At 34.5% G+C, this 21,947-nt stretch overlaps 2 protein-coding genes across 2 annotated transcripts; one reads left to right on the plus strand and one right to left on the minus strand.

Annotated features, from left to right (window-relative positions):
* Positions 1-10,251: 10,251 nt before the first annotated feature.
* LOC18042051 (probable inactive serine/threonine-protein kinase fnkC) lies at positions 10,252-13,734 on the minus strand. The gene is made up of 7 exons (XM_006432722.2): positions 13,455-13,734; positions 12,368-12,516; positions 12,129-12,261; positions 11,560-11,729; positions 11,035-11,317; positions 10,756-10,916; positions 10,252-10,661 (listed from the first exon to the last, which is right to left on the minus strand). Exons 2-7 carry the CDS (start codon positions 12,393-12,395, stop codon positions 10,504-10,506), a joined length of 933 nt encoding a protein of 310 aa, XP_006432785.1. The 5' UTR covers positions 12,396-12,516; positions 13,455-13,734; the 3' UTR covers positions 10,252-10,503.
* A 1,432-nt stretch (positions 13,735-15,166) lies between these two features.
* On the plus strand, positions 15,167-16,011 carry LOC18042053 (ubiquitin carboxyl-terminal hydrolase 13). The gene is made up of 4 exons (XM_024183712.1): positions 15,167-15,322; positions 15,429-15,481; positions 15,609-15,769; positions 15,857-16,011. The coding sequence occupies exons 1-4, from the start codon at positions 15,167-15,169 to the stop codon at positions 16,009-16,011; spliced, it is 525 nt and encodes a 174-aa protein (XP_024039480.1).
* Positions 16,012-21,947: the final 5,936 nt, after the last annotated feature.

The following is a 21,947-nucleotide window of genomic DNA, read 5'->3' on the forward strand; positions in this document are numbered from 1 at the left end:
TAAAAAAATTCATTAATTGTACAAGCAATAACGCTAAGGCTACGTGAGACCTACTGCTCAAGAAGAGCGGGTTTGTTGCTTCACTTTATTTTTAATCTGCTTAAAATCGATTTTAAGAAGATAATATGGCTTCAATGGACTTTGAAAAAGCCGAGCCCTGCCCTTGAAGGATGATCGGTCAACCAAGAAAGCTAGATTTTGCTCCCAAGGGGCTGACGGGGATAATCCGGTCACTCTCTCTTTTAAGGACAAACTGATGAAGTCTCATAGAACTGTTGTGGAGGGTCCAATTAATGAAGATGGTGCGTTGGATTTTGAGCCCGAAGATATTATGGTTGGGCATGGGATTAATATGTCATCTATTTCTTTCTCTCCGAAAATCCATGCACAACTGGTTAGGCCATGGCAATATGCGGTGGTGGTTAAACTACTTGGGAAGTCTATTGGCTACCGAGCCCTTTGTAATCGTTTGGGAGCGCTATGGAATTCAACTACAGGTTTCAATGTTATTGATTTGGAAAATAACTATTTCTTAATCCATTTTAAATCCAACAATGACATGGAGTTCGTTCTAACATAGGGACCATGGACATTAATGGGGCATTATTTAATTGTCCCGCTATGGTCTCCACAGTTTGATAGTTCGAAAGAGGAGTGTGATTCTGTCATAGTCTGGATCTGGTTACCTGGGATGGCGCTTCACTACTATCATAAGCACATCCTTCAGATGATTGGACAGGTAATTGGCAATGTCGTTCGAGTAGATTATAATACGGAGTCTGCGACAAGAGGCAAGTTTGCGAGAATTGCAGTTAAAGTCTCCCTTTCAAAGCCACTAGTCTCACAATTTCTTTTGAATGGTGTTGATGCCTCAAATCTGATATAGTCTATTAGCGATTTAATATCAGACTTCTACACCAGCATTAGATTTATTTGGTAGAGAATCGATTGGTCAATCGTCTAGATGTCCTGCAACCACCGGCGATTAATCTGCGAATACCTGAAATCATAGAAGACGGTCAGAGGCGCCCGAAGTTTTTCCAGCGTGAAGCCTCCGACGCTCAAGTCAGTTTCTAGGCCTTTCGGAAAAATTTGTGCCACCACTCATGTGGCTTAATAAGCATTGCCTTCAAACCCAAAGCTTTTCGAGTAATTTACAAAAAGTAAAGTATAGTGTAAAAGCAAGAATTTTCCATGAGAGGAAGAGAGCCCAAAAAAAACCCCCTGGAGAAGAGAGAAAAAATAAATAAATAATCCCCCCTAGGTAACTCCCCACTCCCCTCTTTCCCCCCTTCTTCTCTCCCACTTTCGGAAGTTATGGATGAGATAAAAGTCATGCCCCCACTCTCCCTTTTTTCCTCTTTTTATCCGTTACCAAACAAATGGTAAGGTCCAGAAAGTCAAGTATAAGAATCTCCCAATTATTTGTTTTAGTTGTGGAAAATATGGTCACTATTATAAGGCCTGTCCGGATAGAGTTATGAGAAATGAGACAATGGGAGAGAAGGGTCTCGGTGGTGAAAAAACCACTACCGTAGCTGCTCCAAGGAAAGATGCCGGAAGGGATGATCAGAATGAGCTGAAGTTTAGACCGTGGATGGTGGTCTCTAGAAAAGGAAAGCAACATGTTAATAAGGGTTAGGAGTTAATACAGGATCTAAACCATGATCATCGGAGCAATTTTGGTAGTAGTTCCCATTTTAAAGTGCTTGATAGTGATATGGCTGGAGAGATTGACAATGAAGCAAACTGTGAGGGATTTGTTCCTAATTTACACCCATATGGACCCACCAATAACCTTAACAGACATAAACTAAGACCTAAAAAACAACTTTTATTTAAAAAATCCCCCCTCCCATGCAACCAACCCAAACCACACGTAACCAAAAGATTGCCATTCCTGACATCCACACAGCCTCTAGCCCCATGCAAAATTTACAAGTTCCACGTGATTTGAACTAAGACGATGCAAATCAACCTAACCTGCCCACCTATGTTTTCGCCCATATCAGCCTCAATCCCCTTTTCCACACTGCTATTTCTTTTTCAACTGACACAAATATCAACCCCATGTCCATGCCTTCCAACCCAACAGAACTTCTATCCTCCAACACCGTGGTGACAGAAACGCCTTAGCCACCAGGGGAACCTCCTAATACTGGAACTTTTGAGGTGAATGAAAATGCTGAAGATGACAGCAATGATAATGACTTCATGCATGAAAGTGGAGATGGGAACTCTGACTCAATAGAGGAGATGTATCTCTAGACGAAGAAAATGACATAAACTTGGACCATGAGGTCTTGGAGAGGACGGAGTAAAGATGTCCTTTTTTCTCTTTTTCATATTTTATGTCTAAGTCTATTTTGTTTTGGAATGTGCAAGGTGCAGCCTCGAAGAAATTTCGCCGAGCTTTTGCAATTATTTTAAATAACTACAAACCGGGCATTGTGGTTATCTTAGAGCCAAGAATTAGTAGCTGCAAGGCGGATGATTTTATTATGAACAGTGGCTTTTCTCGGTCACATCGTATCGAGGCTACTGGTTTTTCTGGGAGAATTTGGATTCTTTGGCAGGAAGCTTTTTTCATTAAAGTGGTGTTGAATCACAAACAATTTGTTCACATGCAAATTGTAGAGAATAATAATTTTGTTTCTTGGTTTACAACTGTTTATGCAAGTCCGAACCCAGTTTTGAGGAGGCATCTTTGGGTCCATCTCAACCACATTGCAAAGTCGGTTCAGGGCCCCTGGATTATAGGTGCCGATTTTAATACTATTATATATGCATCGAAGAAGAAAGGAGGTTCCCAATACGGAAGTGGAGTTTGTAAGTTATTTCGACAATGGTTTCACTTGAATAAGCTTCATGATCTCTATTATAAAGGGCCACGTTACACTTGGGCTAGAGGCAATCTTTATAAAAGACTTGATAGGGTGATTTGTAATGATGATTGGTTCAGTACTTTTACTGAAGGTTCGGTCTTACACCTTCTAAAAGTTGAGTCTGATCACAGACCTCTGCTCGCACGTTTTGTTAGTGATGAAAAGTGTAAGCATGGTCCCAAGCCGTTTCGTTTTTTGGCAGCTTGGATTACTACCAAGGACTTTGCTGATTTTGTTGCTACCCGTTGGAGTTCCAATGTTCCTATATAGTGGCTGCTCAGACGTTTACTAGTGAGGTAATCTAATGGAACATGGATTGTTTTGGGAATATTTTTCATAAGAAAATGAGGCTTCTAGCTCACCTGGGAGGAATCCAAAGAGCTCAAGAGGTTTACAATTCAAAGAGCCTTTATTGTTTGGAATGGCAACTTCGCAGAGAGCTGGAGGAAGTGCTGCATCACGAAGAATTACTATGGTTACAAAAATCTCGAAAAGAATGGCTGAGTTCAGGTGATCGTAATACAACTTTCTTCTATCGGAAAACTATTACCAGACGGAAGAAAAATCAAATCATACCTATTCAAGATGATTCATGCCAATGGTTATACAATAGCGATGACATTAAGAAGCATGTTGTTGAATTTTTTTCTGCTCTGTACACTTCGGATAAGAGTGGCTCCCATCCTTATGCCCTGACGAGCTGCTTCCCTCCTATTGATACTGATATGCTTCATATGTTGTAAGCTCTTATAGATGACAATGAAGTTAGATCGACTATTTTCAGTATGAAACCACTAAAAGCCCTGGAGTGGATGGTCTTCATGCAGTTTTTTACCAATCTCAATGGTCTTCCGTTGGGCCCTCAGTGTGTAGTTTTATTAAAAATATTTTCGAGAATAAGCACATCCCAAGGGAGATTAACAGGACCCTTCTAATCCTCATCCCGAAAGTTGCTAATCCTCTTAATTTAAAGATGTATCAGCCAATAAATCTCTGCACTGTGATTTACAAGACTATGACCAAGCTGATTGTTAATAGGCTTCAAACTATCCTTCTGCATGTCATTGGACAGCATCAAACGAGTTTTTTCCCTGGGAGACATATTATAGAGAACATTGTCGTAGCTCAAGAAATGATCCACTCTATAAAGAGGAAATCTGGTTGGAAACGGTATATGGTTATTAAAGTGAATCTTGAAAAAGCTTATGACAGGTTAAGCTGGAGTTTTATTTTTAATACTTTAAATGAGACGAGTTTACCATTGGATCTCATTCAGGTTACTATAGAATGCATTACCACTGCACGGATGAATGTTATTTAGAATGGCGAGCTTACGGAGGACTTTATATCTTCTAGGGGCATTCGATAAGGGGATCTTATTTCCCCTTATATTTTTGTATTGTGTATTGAAAGGTTGAGCCATGGAATTTCTAAAGCAATGGTTGACGGTGTGTGGAGGCCTATGCGTCTGTCACGGAATGGAATCCCCCTCTCACATTTATTTTTTGTAGATGATTTGCTTTTGTTGGCTGAAGCTTCGAGTGATCAGGCAAGGATAGTCAACTCGATTTTGGAGGATTTCTGTATCAGCTCTGGAGCTAAGATTAACATAACTAAAACTCAGCTTTTTTTCTCGAAGAATATCCATAATGTTGAGGCCTCCCGTATTGGCAATTTCCTTGGTTTTATAATCACAAAAGACCTTGGGAAGTACCTTGGAATGCCTTTGCTTCATTCACGGGTAACAATGAATACTTATCATGATATTGTTAACAAGGTAGAAAAGCAGCTTTGGGTTAGAATGCTTCACAATTATCTCTTGCGGGGAGAATCACGCTTACTGAGTCTGTTTTACAAGCAATACTAGTATACGCCATGCAAACATCGGAGATTCCAACTGGGGTTATTAATAAGATTAATCAGATCTGTAAGCGGTTTATATGGAGTGGGTCGAACGAGAATAGAAAGATGAGTCTTATCGATTGGGATAAGGTTTGTCAGCCAAAAACTTGTGGTGGCTTAGGGCTTAAAAATCTTAGGATGATGAACAAAGCCTTAATGATGAAATTAGCTTGGGGGCTAGTTTCTGAATCAACGAGTCTTTAGTGTAGAGTACTCTATACCAAATATGGCGTAGCTAACTCGGACTTCCCTCTTGGTTTACTAACTCGCAGTGGTTCGCATCTCTGGAAATCAATTGGAAAGGTTTAGTCGGATACTCTTAGAAGGCTTCGGTGGAATATAGGAAATGGTAGGAGGGTCCGTTTTTGGTTGGACTATTGGGTTACTAAGCACAAGCCTTTGAGTTCACATGCGCTGGCTCATATTCCTGTCGAGAGTTTAATGAATTTAGTTGTTGATTTTGTCGATGCTAATGGCAACTGCCACGGGGATTCTTTTGAACATCTCCTCTCGAATTGTATTATTTTAAGAATTGCAACTGTTCAGCCACCACTAGAAAGAAAGGGCAATGATAAATTTTTTTGGGCCAATTCTCAAGGGGGGACTTCTCTGTCAAGTCTGCCTATATGGCCATATCTGAAAACGAAGCTAGTATAGAACACTCTCGGTGGAACATTGCTTGGAAATAAAAGGGACCGCCTTATGTGCAAACCTTTATATGGCTTGCCCTTCATGATCGATTGAAGACAAAAGCCGAAATTGGACGAAGGCACACCCATATGGACTGGACCTGTGACCATTGTGGGGTGGCATCAGAGACCACACTTCATGTACTTCGTGACTATTTATGGCAAGAAGGTTATGGAACCAACTTCTCCCAAGTGAGTGGCGTCAAGTTTTTTTCTCTTCAAATCTCATTGACTGGTTAACTCTTAATTTGAGAAGTAACCAAAACATGGAGAATGGTTTGGAGTGGTCTTGTATTTTTGGAGTTGCGATATGGAGACTATGGTTTTGGCAGAATCAATACCAGTTTAATAAGGTTTCAACGGACTCACTTCGCATGGCTCAAGATGTTCTTATTCGTGCAGAAGAGATCACTAGCTCCAATCATTCTGGCCTTAATGGTCTGACAAGAAAAATGGAAAAGTGGATTGGTTGGCAACCCCCTGTATGGCCTTGGTGCAAAATTAATTCAGATGGTGCATGTAAAAGAAATGGGGGTTCGTTTGCTAGAGGAATTCTTAATAACTCTAACGGGGATTGGGTTAGTGGCTTTGCAATGAACATTGGGTATTGTTCGGTCACAGTTGCAGAACTATGGGGGGTTTGTCAAGGTCTGGTTATGGCTTGGGACCATGGTATTCGCTGGCTTCTTTTTGAAGTCGATGGTCAGTGCATTGTTCAAATGCTAAATAATCTTGAAGAAATGACTAATAAATACTCTCCACTAGTTTCATCCATCAAAGAGCTTATACACAGAAATTGGCACATTTCGGTGAACTATGTTTACAGAGAGGCAAATTTTGCTGCAGATTCAATTGCGAATTACGCTTCCGACCTTCCAATTGGCCTTCACAATTTGAGTAGTCCCCCAGCTTCTGTCATTCCTTTTCTTTTTCATGATATGTATGGGGTGGCTCACCCCCGAATAGTGTCGTTGTAGCTCTTTTAACAGAGCTCTTATTGAATAAAAAAAAAAGGCGGTGCCATTAGTTATTTAATATATGACAATCAAGAAAATAAAAATATGTACCACTTGTAGCCTCAGCCTTCAAAGACACTGTCCATCTTTGTTAACAAGTTCTCCGGAGAATTATTGATTAGAAATAAAATAAATCAAATCCTAACTAAATTGAAATTATAAAAACAACTCAAATACAACCAGTTTGACTAATTATAATTTCTAACAATGTTGATGTTTGCCTCCGGTCAAACTTTGAAACTTTACTAAAACGACGTCGTTTCATTTTTTTTTAAATTTTCCATAAAATGATGCCGATTTGATTTAAGCTTGTCGTCTCTGTATCGAACGGTTTTCTCTTCGTTTCACCATAGAACCCCAACGATAGAACTCAACTGGAGAATCCTTAAATTGTTATATTCCTTTTAGGCAATAAGATTTGGCTTAGACAAATCAAAAGCAAAAACTTGAACAAATATAAGTTTCTATCGCACCAATCACACCCTTTTGGATAAGAGAAGAATCTAATAACACAATATAAAGATTTTTGAATGAATGATATTTATTTCATCATTAGAAAGGTGATATTTATACAGTAATATTCACAACTAATTGACCTATTCTATTGGGATTGTACAACATATTTGATACACTTGCTATTTAAATACATTTGACTAGATAAACAAAGAAGTTCCTAATATCATGGAGTATTTTCCTCTATCATGCCCCCTCAAGATGGACGGCGGTGGAGGAGTCCAATCTTGTCTTTAAGCTGCAGAAAGCATGGCCGAGGTACAGATTTTATGAGAGCATCAGCAAGCTGATCCTGGGAGGACACATGAGCAACACAAAAGTCACTGGTTTGGACATGCTCTCTAATGAAATGAAAGTCAATGGCAACATATTTCATTCGGGAATGGAACACCGGATTAGAAAAGAGTTGAGTGGCCCCTGCATTGTCACAATAAATGACTGGACTTTGCGACACCTTGATGTGCAATAACAATAAAGAACATATCCAATTATCTTCAGCGGTGGTGTTTGCAGCTGATCTGTATTCAGCTTCAGTGGAGGATCTGGCCACCTGGATTCAATCTTTACTTGGTGAACTTAACATAAAATTGAGTTCTATTCCTATGATATGGTGTAATAATCAAGGAGCAATTGCCTTAGCCTATAATCTAGTTTATCATGCTAAAACTAAGCATGTAGAATTTGATATCCACTTTATCAGAGATAAAATTGCAGCTAAAGAGATTGAAGTTTGTTTTGTGCCTAGTGAAGATCAAACAACAAATGTACTGACTAAGACTCTTACTTTCAAACTGCTTAGTTACTTACAGAGAAAACTGAATGCTTATCCTAAATATTTCAGCTTGAGGGGGGATGTTAGTGAATCAAGTGAAGATGAAGCAAAGCATGATATTTCTGTGTAGCTGACTGCAATAGAAAAGCTCACCAAGCTGACGTGGCAAAGTTAGTTAGCTGATTGAGCTGATGTGTCAAATTAGTTATGTAGCAAATGGTTATGAGGTGTAACAAACTCGTGTGTGTGTTCAACAAATTATAGCTTGATATGAATACTAGATTGTATTCATACTTTTGTTATCTAAGATACATGAATATTCTACAAGCTTCTTTACAGAGTTTTCTTTTCACTTTTTTTCTTTTTTCTAGCTTGCCAAACACTATAAAACTGAATTTCTTTCAGACACCAATTGATTAATTAGAAAATTAAATAAGGAATTCAAAATTTTATGTACATTGATTTGACCAAGAAGAGAAGGAGAGAAAATATACATTCCATGGAAAAGATTCTTCCAAATAATTGTTGAATATACATGCTGCCTCGTGGGAATTCTGGGGTGGTGTTTCGCCGCAGAAACGGCGGCGATTTGAGGCAACGGTGGTTCTTGCTGAGTCTAATGTGGCTTCAGGAATGTTCTGCTTGATACAAAAAATGACATGTCATCCCATTTATCGAAAGATGATGTCATCTATGTGAAACAACGTTGTTTCAACAAGACTAAAAAAACAAAAAAATGCTACTCCACAACCGAATCTGCTCTAAAATTTAACCTAAATTTTTAAAGATATACTCCTCCAAACTCCAGTTGGAATTTTTTATGGTATATTATGTATAATTATAAATAACATATTGTTAATAAATTTTTATGATTAATATGGATGATTTTTTACGGATAATTATTAATAATATGTACCATTAATAATTCATATTTTTTAATCACAAAATTGTATTATTAATAACAAAATAAAAAAATTGTGTATTGAAAATTTACGTTAATTTTTGGGGCAAATATATCTTTTTACCTTATCTTGAGTTTCAAGGGTGAAATAGTCAATTTGTCACAATTTTATTAACAATAGACGCATTTTGTCAACTTAGGGTATACGAGTGATGCATGTTAAAAGTGTTGTAATACGTTTGATACAAGTGTCATTTAAAGGTATACGAGTGATATTTTCCCGAATAGTTATAATAGTAATCACTATTATCAAAATGATGATGATGATCATCATCATCATAATAATAATAGTAATTATTATTATTATTATTATTATTATTATTATTATTGATCATTATAACTAATGTTAATAATAAAATTACTATTATAATAATCATTACTATTATTAATATAATTATTTTAATTAATATTAATAATAACAATTCTTATTAATATTATTAAAATAAATAGTAATAATTATTTTGATAACAGTAATCATTATTATTATCATTATTATTATTATTATTATTATTATTATTATTATTATTATTATTAAAAGAAGGACATCATGAGAATTTTAAAATTTGAGAAGGATAATATATAGTCATTTTAGGGAATAGATTCCCACATCTTCTCATGGGAATGAAAACCATTCCTAATTTCAGATGATACCTGTCATTTTAATTCTTATTTTATTTCTTATTTAAGTTAATAAACACATCATTCATTCTTATTTCTTGATTTTCATTCTCATTTGTGATAAGTAAACACACCGTAAGTTTTTTACAGCCACTATCAATTCGATAAGTTATTAGATGATAGTTCCTAAATAAGGAAACCTGAATATTAAGTGAATTAGTGCGACCATCGACATTCACCACATTTTTGAAACCGCGTCAGCAATTTGTTATTGATTGTAAGTCCAGCGAAGAAAAATAATAACAATAAATAAAGTTGGTAGATAAATCGAAAGAAAATTATATAATAATATTCAGTGTGATTGGATTATTTGTTAATTAAATTGACTCTATTCATCCTAATTTTCTTGTAGAAACAAGTCATCTCAGCAACTTGGATTTATAATTTTGCTAAACTTTTATGATCTGATCATTTTTAATTTTCTCATTTCCATTTTGATTCAAACTTGGTTAAAGCTCCCAAAGTGGCTACACTAATGGCTCAGTGAATGATTAGCACTTTAACTAAGTGGGTCGTAATCCTCCTTTTTTGTTTTTTTTTTGTTTTTTCAGAATTTGTTTTACCCTCCTCCATGACGGTGCTTCACAATCGTTGGTTTAATTGCCAGCAATTGCTTTGACTAATGATTATACACTCGGTTTTCATGCTCTTAGCAAGCAGACTTATTAGTTCTCTTACATCCCAATTTTCTTTGTATGTATATTTATACACACACGTTCTTTTTAATGCAGACACGCTCTTAAAACCACACGGTTTAAGGGGGTTAAAAACAAACTCTCTTAAATTTAAAAGCGTGTTTATATGAAAAAAAAAAAAAAAAAAAAAAAAACACCCATACTAAAAACTCTCTCTCTCTCTATATATATATATATATATCAAAATCTTAGAAGAGAGAAGAATTACAATCTGGGGGACGTAACAAACCATATACCCCGTAAAGAGATGCATAAAACTAGAACACCAAATAGCTACATTTTGGAAAACCACAACAGCAATAAACGTCAGCTTATTGCTAATAGCTCAAGTAAATTTACTAGAATAGCCAGGCAGTCAGCATCACACAATAAAAGAACCAATTAAGTACTTGTTATAATGGCTCGGAAGTTCCGAGCACAGTAACCTCAGCTTCCACCACGCAAACGTCATTCACTAGAAACCCAGTCCCTGGCTTATTTAACTCACTGAATGAAATGAATCTTGTCCAGCCCCAGGTAAGGTTTGGTGACTGGAACCAGTCTTTAGCAGCTGGAGTAAAACAAGCATTCTTGTAATATTATCTGAATTTGCCTTCAATTAATTAAGCTGACTTGCTAATTGCATGTAAAGACAGACATTTTACCTTGCAAAGATTTATGCTTTGCCCCCAATTGATCTAAGATTCGCAATGTGTACTCTGCATATACTTTAATACCATCAACTGTGGAATCTCCCAAAGCCAAGTATAAAGAAAGATGATCGCCATCACCACAGCCATTTCCCCTGGGATAGAGCACTATCTTCCTGAAAAGAATGATATGGATTTTAATTGTACACTCATAAAAAACTTTGCCTTGAGAATGTATTTACATCTGAAATCTGATTTTAAAAAAAAAAAAAAAAGAAGAAGAATCTTTGATACCATTTGTGATTTCCGGCACCAAACACTTGTGATTCCTCATATCTTGTATCTAATTTTGAGAAGTTCTCAACCTTCCAAACATATTTAGAACTATATGTAAATTTTTCCATGGATAGGCACTCTCCTTTGCCTATATTTCTTTCTTTAACAAAGACTTCAGCTCCAAAAACACATGTATCCTCGACAAGGTATCCATTTGAAGCCTCGTTGAAAGCTTTATGAGAGATGAACTGATCAAAACCCCATTCAAGCTTCAATCCATTAAACCGTCTTTCCTTGGCATCTATCACATTACAAGCGACCACCGATTATGCAATTCTTTATCTAAAAGACTAGAACAAACTTTTGCTGCAATATTTTCTATACAACTTTATATGAACTAGCTAGACTGTATCTAATTTTTAAAATACTGACGATCACACTAGATAAAATTTACAAACATATCATAATATCAAAATTATAAAATTGTAGATCATTGGAAAATATGATCAAGGTTCAGATTTCAAACGTAGAATATAATATAACCTTGAACTACCAGGTAGTTGTCTTGGTTCTGATCAAGTAAAAACAAACGAAAAACTGCATAGACTTCCCAACCGAAATTAAGTGAATTTGTGTCTGCCATTGCTAAGTAGAGTGAAATGTGGTCTTTCACATTCTTGCTCTCATTTCCATTTGGATAAAGAACAAGTTTCCTGCAATAATTAATTAATCAACATAAATACACTGATATATGATACTACCAAGCAAAGACTATGGTTCAAGAGTGAGGCTTGAGTCCTAATCACATCAGAGCTTAGGGTTGAGGAGTTATAGTATTCTTTCTATTATTATTATTATAGCTTAACGACAACCGAATTCACTCCCCCTCTTTTCAAAGTAGATCTGAATCCCAGATCTCATGTTTCCGCACAAGAGATTTTACCCAACTACACTACATGACGCTCGAACCACAAGTTGATAAGTTGTTTGATTATTTATCAAGATGAAATAATAATAATAATAATGATAATAACAAAAGAAAGGTGGCAGCATAAGTTATTTAACTTACAGCAATAAAGAAACAAAAAATACTTATCTATGTATATTTATACCACTTGTAGCCTCCAGCTTCAAATGCTGCTGATTCGTATTTCACCTCAACTGCTTTCTCCGCAAGTAATGAAAATGATTTTATTTTGACAACGTAATGAGCCGGTGATACATGTGAAGTGGATCTTGCAATGGCTATACGTTCAAGTAATTTTAATTCAAATTGATTGATTAGAAATAAATAAACTGAAAATTCTAAGAATATTGACCAAAAGAATGTGAAAAGTTTGAACATACATACCATCTTTGTTAACAAAGGCACTGTCCATCTTTGTTAACAAGTTCTCGAAAGAATTGTCGATTTTTTTTTTTTTTTGGCAATTAAACTGACGCCGGCGGCTGTGGACAGTACTGTTTCCGTTGGCAAGAGAAGGGCGCAAGGCTTTGTCACTGTAAGTAGGGAAATAAAATGGAATATTATTTATTCGGGTGGGTTTTTTTTTTTTTCAATGAAGATAAGGTAGCTTAAAATTTACCTTAATTATAATCCTAAAAATTAAGAAAATAAATTAAATCCTAACTAAACTGAAATTATAAAACAACTCAAAATACAACCAATTTGATTAATTATAATTTGTAATATAATTTTACCAAAACAGAAAAATGATTACTTATCCCTTGCATAAAAAAGATCTCTGTTTGATAAAAATTTGGCATGAATTGAAATTTTACATGAGCAAAGTGTTAATGTAGAAGCTAGAAGAATCAAATCAACTATAAGTAGCAATGATACCAGAAAAGAACATAACCTTCCTCCCTAATATATAATGTCAAGCAACAACGACAAAAGCTGCTAGCAAGCTCTTCAAAGGTACTGAAGTCCAAAACAGAGCAATGATTATCACTAGCTCACTTATTGCTAGGGATGGCAATGGGCAGGTTCGGACGGGATCCCCGAACCCAAACTGGAAACAAAAAATTTTAATTAGGGATAATTTGGGGATATCCCGAATTTGGGTGGTGATTAAAACGGAGACCTATCCCCATTTATTTATTTTTTCAAAAAAAAAAAATTTAAATATTCGAGTCCTTCAAGGAAAATTAATTATTTTGACCATATAAATTTGAAAATAAAATTACAAATGAGTAAATTAATAGCGCAGACAACATTTCAACCGGACAAATTCAGCCATCAAGCATATCTGCAATTAATAACGAATTGATGATCATCCATCAAGCGTATCCGTAATAACAAATCCAATATCACTGAACAAACTTATATAATAATTTCTAAGGCCAATGGATGGAACACACCACTTGGTAATATTCAACCAAGTTTCCCAGATTACGGCCTCGTCGCAAGCGCAGGCGGCAGTTTCTAAAATTACCTTGATTGATCAAATGGCAGCGAAGGCGGCGAGGGGTGTTGAGTCCGGTGAGAAATGAGAGCGCCGGCGAGAAAGGTTAGCGGCTTGCGGCAAAGCTTGGTCTTTGAGCGAGAGAGGAGAGCGACGTTGGCGGTGAAGCTTGGTATCTTGGTGTTGGACGCGACGGCCGGGAAAGGGAAGCTCCGCCGGAGACTTGAGGTGGCGACGTCTAACTAGCGCTTTGAGAGAGGTAAGTTTGGACTCTGGGTTTTAGTTTTGTTATATTTTTTTTTTCTTATTATGTGATTAAGCTTATTAGGAAAGTGCGTTTGGTAATTTTTTTAATTATTTGATTAAATTAAATATTTTTCAATTGTGTGAATTTAAAATATATTTTAATTTTAAAATAAGAAATATTTTGAGTTCGGATTCTTGAACACAAGCGTAAAATATATTTGCTACTGGACTTATCTCTGAAATAGATCGTTTCTCAACATTAAAACTTTTTGGGTTCATATCCGACCCGAATTAATCTAACCCATCCCTACTCATCGCACTGATAAATGAATAGAAGCATCAATTTGATCATCATTAAAAGTTACGAACACAAATTGACTGACAAAAAGGCAACCGCTTGGGCGACGCGAAAATACAACAAAGCATACTAAAATCATGTGAAGTGGGACCCGAAAACTTATCACCACAATCCAAAACAAAGTCTCAAAAATTTTTAATGGAAACAAAGCATACTAACGATGATCGTATTATAAGTCGTGAGACAAATAAATAGAAACAACGAAGGATCTGTTTGGAAGAAGTTTCTTGGAAGAGAATGTTTTTCAGAATTCTAGAAATTTCCAGATTCAGTTACGAGAAGTTAGTCCTCTCTCATTCCGTTATGAGGAATCGTATTCAGCTTTAATCACGCGCCACCGTGCGCACTTAATGCATCTCTTTGTGTTGGAATTCAATTTGAGACTAATTTAGGTGTGATTCCTCATGATCATACTCTTTCCCGGTCACAATCTTTAGGTTAAGTTTATGGTATCATCTCTAGTTTCCTCATAGTTAGACTAATCATTTTTCTGGATCCGTCACTGCATGAGACCAATTAGCTAGTTATGTTTGAAAGTTAATTTGCATGCATTTTGATACCATGTTGAGGTCTCAAGTTAATTTGCGCCAGTGCTATTCTCTGCACTTAAAAATCATCTTACAAAACATCCGAAGCTCTAGCTCCATGTTTACTAAGTCCTACTTTTTCGATTTCTTCAAATTCAGGCTCTGTTGTTCGTGATTTCGAAATTTAACTTCTCAGTTTCAACTCAGAAGTATAAGGCTAAGGGAAAGTCAATTAAATAAGCGAAACTTGATCATCAATCATGCAACCCTAACGTGATCAGGATTTGAACCCCAACTCTTGAACCACAGTCTTAGTTTTACCCATATTATCAAATTAACTGGTGTACTTATGTTGATTAATTAATTATTGCGGGAAACTTGTTATATACCCAAAGAGAAACAAGAGCAAGAATGTGAAGGACCACATTTCACTCTATTTAGCAGTGGCAGACACAAGTTCACTTACCTTCGGTTGGGAAGTCTATGCAGTTTTTCGTCTGTTTTTACTTTATCAGAACCAAGACAGCTATTTGGTAGTTCTTTGACTTTTTTTTTTGGCTAAAGAATTTGATGACTAATTTAAGAATGTGTGAATGTATGCACAAAATAACATGGCGGCTCGTAATGTGATAGATGCTATGGGAAAGGAAAGACGGTTTAACGGAGTGAAGCTAGAATGGGGTTTTGATCAGTTCATTCCTCTTGAAGCTTTCAATGACGCTTCGAATGGATACCTCGTCGACGACACATGTGTCTTTGTAGCTGAAGTCTTAATTTGTTAAAGAAAGAAACATAATCGAAGGAGAGTGCCTATCCATGGCAAAAATTACATCTAGTTGTAAGTTTGTTTGGATGGTCGAAAACTTTTCAAAGTTGGACGAACGACGTCAGGAATCACAGGTCTTTTGCGCTGGAGAACACAAATGGTATCAAATATCATTATTATTATTATTATTATCACCATCATCATTATTTTATGTATAGATAAGTTCTTGAGAAAAAGTCGTCGCTAGTGACCAAATAACAATTATATTCCATTTCGTTGGTTTTCAGGAAGATAGTGCTCTATCCCATGGGAAATGGCTGTGGTGATGGCGATCATCTTTCTTTGTTCTTGGCTTTTGAAGATTCCACGCTTGAGGCTATTAAAGTATATGCAAGGTATACGTTGCGAATCTTTGATCAAGTGGGGGCAAAACATAAATCTTTTCAAGGTAAAGTGTCATGTCTGTGTTTGCATGCAATTAGTATTTGAGGCAAATCCAAATAATATAACGGGAATGCTCCTTTTTCCCGAGCAGATAGCAACTGGTTCCTGACACCAGAATCTAGCTGGGGCTGGCCAAGATTCGTTTCATTGAGCGAGTTCAATGAGCCAGAGACTGGGTTTCTAGTGAATGACGTTTGCGTGGTGGAAGCTGAGGTCGCTGTGCTTGGAATTTCTACGGCAATGTAACAACAAGTAAGTACTGGACGATTGGTACAAATTAAGAAATTTGGGATTTTAATTCTTCTTGCTTTCTCATGAAAGAAATTATTCATTTATTTCATGGTTTACTTGTGCGATCACGTTTGTACAATCACTAATTATCAAAATATTTAATATGCGTGATGCTGATAAATATTATGTACATAAATATCATCCACGAGGAGGGGGGAGGGGGGAAGAATGATTAGTCAAAGGATACCAAATATGCGAAACATGATAATTCATTGACTGAAGCAAGTGTGAGAGGGTAACCCAAATTCCTGAAGACAATGAATCATAGACTATGGAGTTGCAAAATTTGAGGATAATGAATTACACTGATAACAAATTGTTAAATATCAGAAATTTGAAAACTTATTAATTCCAGATTTTTTTTAATTTAGAAGTTTGTTTTTTTATTACTTACGTTTAATTTTCACTTTGTGATTTTTGCTAAATAGGAAAAGGTCTGGATGTGAAGTAAATACTATATAAAAAAAATACCTTTATTAAATATACTTATTTCCTAAACTATAAAACCTAATCTCTTTTTCTAGGTGACTGACATAAATTTCAAATAACTATATTTAAGATATTTTTTAATTTATAAAAGAAAAAAAATGTATGGCTAACCCAATAACGAAAGTTTCGTAAGAGGACTCAAGCAGGCTACCATGAGACAAAAGATCTTCTTTCTAAAGAGATTTGATTCGAAACTATTACATATTCAAGGTTCAATAAAGATGCCACTTATATTCATATATTAAATAAAAAATAAGCATGTCATTCTAGTATTTGCATTCAGACGGATACAACTTCAGCCAAATTCAGATATATTCAAATTTTATATAAAAGATAAATAAATAAATGTTAACTTACTTTCTAAAATTTAGTGAATATCCATGTTTATACAACCTTTTATGAAAAATTGATATGGGTGGTTCTATGATCCTGTAATTTATATTAAAGTATTAATAATAGCATAAACATGTAACGTTAAATTTAGTTAATGACTTACATTAGTTAGAATTCAAAATTACTAAATTGTCCCAATTATAAAAATGAGTAATTAATTTTGTCAAGCTGACAATGCTGAATTAGAGAGTAAAACAGATATACCATAACTTTAATTAATTAAAAAAAATCACAGCTATAACCTAAAAAGAGTTATAGTTGATTGTTTATGATAACAATTGAAAATAATAACCCAATCTCACAGTAGAAAACAAACATTAGATATGTTTAAAAACATTTAACGACCTGCATCACGACAAAATAATCAAATTTATATTGTGGTTCATATTTAAGTCAATAATGATTATTAAAACATTTAATCTAAAGGTTCATAACAATCTCATATCAATCCTGAAAAAAAATTATATAACATCGTATAAAATCCTTATCTTACATAAGTGGTATAAACCATTAAGCCTTAACATTTATGTTTTTGTTGTATATCGTGGTCCCCGCTAGAAATTTTAAAGAAGAAATATTTTTTAGAGAGCCTATTCAAAAAAAAAAAAATTGAAAGAATCATAACCCTTTGAAATAAAACTTATAATAATCAATCTTTTAGGCTATACTTAATTACTGGAGTATGAGCGGGAAGTGTAAATTCTTTTCACTCTAGCATTTACTCACTTATTTAAGGAGGAGAGTCGGAGTCTCACTCCATATGTTCTACTCATTTTTGAAGTGAAAAATGAGATTCCAACACCTGAGGTAGGAGATAAGAGTGAGAATCAACTCTCACATCTTTCTTTTTTACCCTTTCCTTATTTAATTTAATATAATTATATTTATTAAAATAAAATAATGTTACTATTATATTTAAATAATATTATTATATTATTTAATAATATCACATTGATTAAAATCGATAGTATTTAGCTCATTTACATATTAGATTATGTTTAGTTAAAAATGATAATTTACATTGATTCTAAGTTAAAATTATTTAAGAATTATATTATTATATTCATAGAGAATTAATAATATTACTATATACTATATTTTATTTGAAAATATAATATTAATATATTCATTTAATTTTAATAATATTATACTATTTAATATTAAGAAATAATAATAATAATAAATAGTTTATGTTAGAATAATAAATTTTTGATAAAACACATCCCCTATAATTCAGAATATTTATGTTGTGTCACAATAATTAATGACAAAGATATGCGAAAGCATACCTGAATCCATGATACACGATTATTCTCCTGAGTCATGTGGTTAGCCTTCTAAAATAACACGGTCTCTTAGAACAATACATTATGACTTGGGACTATAACCACTTATATAGACAACTTTTCATATTGTCTTTATGTATTCTTATTTCAGCCAATCGTAGAAATAGAAACACCCTTAAATATCTACGTATTAAAGGTCTACACCTTATTAGATACATTGAACCTCATGTTACTGTAAACTTTAATAGATCACTTTTAGGTGCATTTGAGATTGATGTTGTGCAACTGTAACTTAAAATTTACAGTACTAAAGTATTTGGTAAACACTAGCTGTTGTAGCTTGAAAATTATGTTAATATGATTTTTTACTTGTATGATGGAAAATCTATTATATTTTTAATAATTTTGTCAATTTTTTTAAATTTATATTTACTGTGTATTATTAATTTTTATTTCATAGTTACAACTTTTTTTCCACAATAGATGTAGCTTAAAAACTACAGCACCTCAATTCTACACAGAATCTTAATTGGACTTAACCTTATATGATAGTTTGCAACACATAATTATTCACATATAATCCCAATGTTGGATTAAGAATTCAATAATACTATATCAAAGATCTAAAAATCTCCCACTTGAGTTAATATATAACCTTATAATTATGTTTTGCACAAAAATAACCGTATGAATTCAACTTTACTGTCATTGCCGAAATATATTTACAACCAAAGATCAATCTATACCAAAATTAGAGTGTGACTAAACCAAAACCATATTTTTACAAAAAATAACTCGAAATATCTATAAACTAAAATAACTTTAAAATGTCTATATTATAAAAGTATCTAAAATCACAAACACCTATAAAAACTTAATATCATTTAATGACATACACCCATATAACTAGTGTGTTCATAAAACATTTTGGGTGGCAATCTTTAAGTAAGCAGATCCGCATTCATAAAGTTTGTGTTAACGTGCTCCATAGACAATTGTCCACTCTGAACTCTTTCTTTAACAACTAGGAACTTAATGTCTATATACTTCGATTTCGTCTAGCTCCTATTGTTCTTGGAATATAGCACTGCTGATTTATGGTCACAAAATAACTTAAGTGGTCTATCAATACCATCTACTATGCGTAGCTCTATGGTAAAATTTCACAGCTATATTCTATGATTGTATGTCTTATAACATGTTATGAACTCTGCTGCCATCGTAGAAGGGACTATAAAAGACTATTTAACACTCTTTCAGGAAACAACACCCCCAACCAAAATATAGACGTAACCCGAAGTAGATTTCACACAATCTTGTCATGCAGCAAAATTAGAATTAATACACCCAATGATCTCAAGCTGATCTGACCTCCAATATGTGAGCATGTAGTCTTTTGTTCTCTGTAAGTACCGCAAGACCCGTTTGACTGCTTTCCAATGGTCTACTCCTGGATTACTTATATATATGCCTAATATCCTAGTTACATATGTAATATCTGGTTGCGCACAACCTAAGTATATATTAGACTTCCTACTTCTGACACATAAGGAATCTTCTGTATTTTTTACCTCAAAATTATTCTTAGAGTATTGATTGAGACTAAACTTGTCTTTATTAGCCACAAGGGTATAAACTAGTTTGTAATCTTGCATCCCATATCTCTTGAGAATCGTTTGATATAGCTCTTTTGTGATAATCCATGAATACTCGGGGTATGATCCTGGTGTATATGTATGCCTAACATAAAAAAGGCGTCACTAAGATATTTCATCTCAAAAACCTTAGCTAGAAATCTCTTAGTGTTGTGCAATAAGCCTATATTGCTGCTGGCAATCAAAATATCATCAACGTACAAAACTAAAAAAATATACCTACTTCCACAGAATTTATGGTATATGCAATTGTCGAATAAATTCATCTCAAAACCGAATGAGATAATCATTTAATGAACTTGAAATACTATTGTCAAGATGCTTGCTTGAGGCAATAGATGGATTTCTTAAGTTTGTAAATCATATTATTTAAGTCTCCTAACATAAAATTTTATGGCTAGCCTATATAGATTGTCTAATTAGTGTCACCATTGAAAAACATTGTCTTTACATCCATCCGATATAACTTAAGATTGAAATACGCAACCAATACTATTATGATCCGCAAAGAGTCTTTAAAAAAGAGTCTTTCAAAGAAACAAGAGAGAAAGTCTCTTTATAGTCGATACCTTCTTTTTGTGTAAAGCCATTTACAACAAAATGCACCTTGTACCTCTCCAAATTATCTTTTAATTCCCTCTTGATCTTAAATATCCATTTACGATCAATAATTTTTGCACCTTCTAGCAACGAGACAAGATTCCATACATTATTGTCCTTCATGGATTTTATCTCCTCATTTATGGCATCAATTCACTTCTAAGAGTTAGAGCTTTGCATGGCTTGATAGAAATTGATCGGATCATCTTCTATCATGCCAATATCTACCCCATGCTCTTGGAGAAATACAATGTAGTCATATAGCATTGTAGTTCCTATTTATCTAGTAAATCTTCTTAATGGCATAGGTTTTTAAGGTAGTAGAGTTTGTTATTTTGGAACAATTTTTTATATGGGGAGTTCTCTAACATTGTCTCGATTTGTTGTTCTTAAATGGAAACATAATCAATACAAATAGCACCTATGGGGAGTTCTCTAACATTGTCCTCAACGAGAAATGCATTATTGCTCCACTCAATCACACATATATTGCTCTCATTCCTAAGGTAAAGAAACCAAGAAAAATGATTGAGTACAGACCCATAAGTCTTTGTAATGTAATATATAGAATTGTGGCAAAAACCATTTCAAATAGACTTAAGCAATTACTCAATATAATTATATCCCCACTCAAAGTGCTTTTATTTCTAATAGGCTCATAACTGACAATGTTATTATTGGGTATGAATGCATGCATAAAATTCGCCATAGTAAAGGAAAAAATGGTCTAGTGGCTCTAAAATTAGACATAAGCAAAGCTTATGATCGAGTGGAGTGATCATTTGTAAAAGCAACAATGTTTAATCTAGGATTTTCCTCTTGTTGGGTTGAATTAATTATGAGATGTATTACTACCACATCTTTTTCTATACTTATTAATGGGGTTGCAAAAGGGATAATACGACCTCAAAGAGGGCTTAGGTAGGGTTGTCCGTTGTCTCTATATCTTTTTATTTCGTGTGTTGAGGTGTTTTCCAGCTTATTAATGCAGGCAAAAAATCAAAACCATATCTATGGAGTGAGATTTGGAAACACCATCATGGTATCCTACTTGTTTGCTGACAACAGCCTAATTTTCACGAGGGCAACAGTAAATGATTGCAAGCATCTTAAGGCAATTTTTGACTGCTACACCATTGGTTCAGGACAACTTTTCAACCTAGACAAATCCTCAATGTTCTTTAGTTGTAAAACCAAAACTGATCAAGTGGTTGCTCTTAAAGGAATTTTTCACTTGAATGTTGCCATCCATGGTTGGAAGAAACAAAAGAAACCTTTTCGATGATATAAAGCTCAAAGTGAAAAGCAAGATTTCAAATTAGCAGCACAAGCACTTTTCTTGTGGTGGCAAATAGGTCCTCATCAAAGCTATAGCTCAAGTGGTTCCAACCTATGCCATGAGCATGTTTAAAATTCCTCTAAGGCTGTGTGAAGATATCCAGAAAGTTATAACTAGATTCTGGTGAGG

The sequence above is a fragment of the Citrus clementina genome, unplaced genomic scaffold, assembly GCF_000493195.1.
Source record: "Citrus clementina cultivar Clemenules unplaced genomic scaffold, Citrus_clementina_v1.0 scaffold_5, whole genome shotgun sequence".
In the NCBI taxonomy this organism is placed as follows: Eukaryota; Viridiplantae; Streptophyta; class Magnoliopsida; order Sapindales; family Rutaceae; genus Citrus; species Citrus x clementina.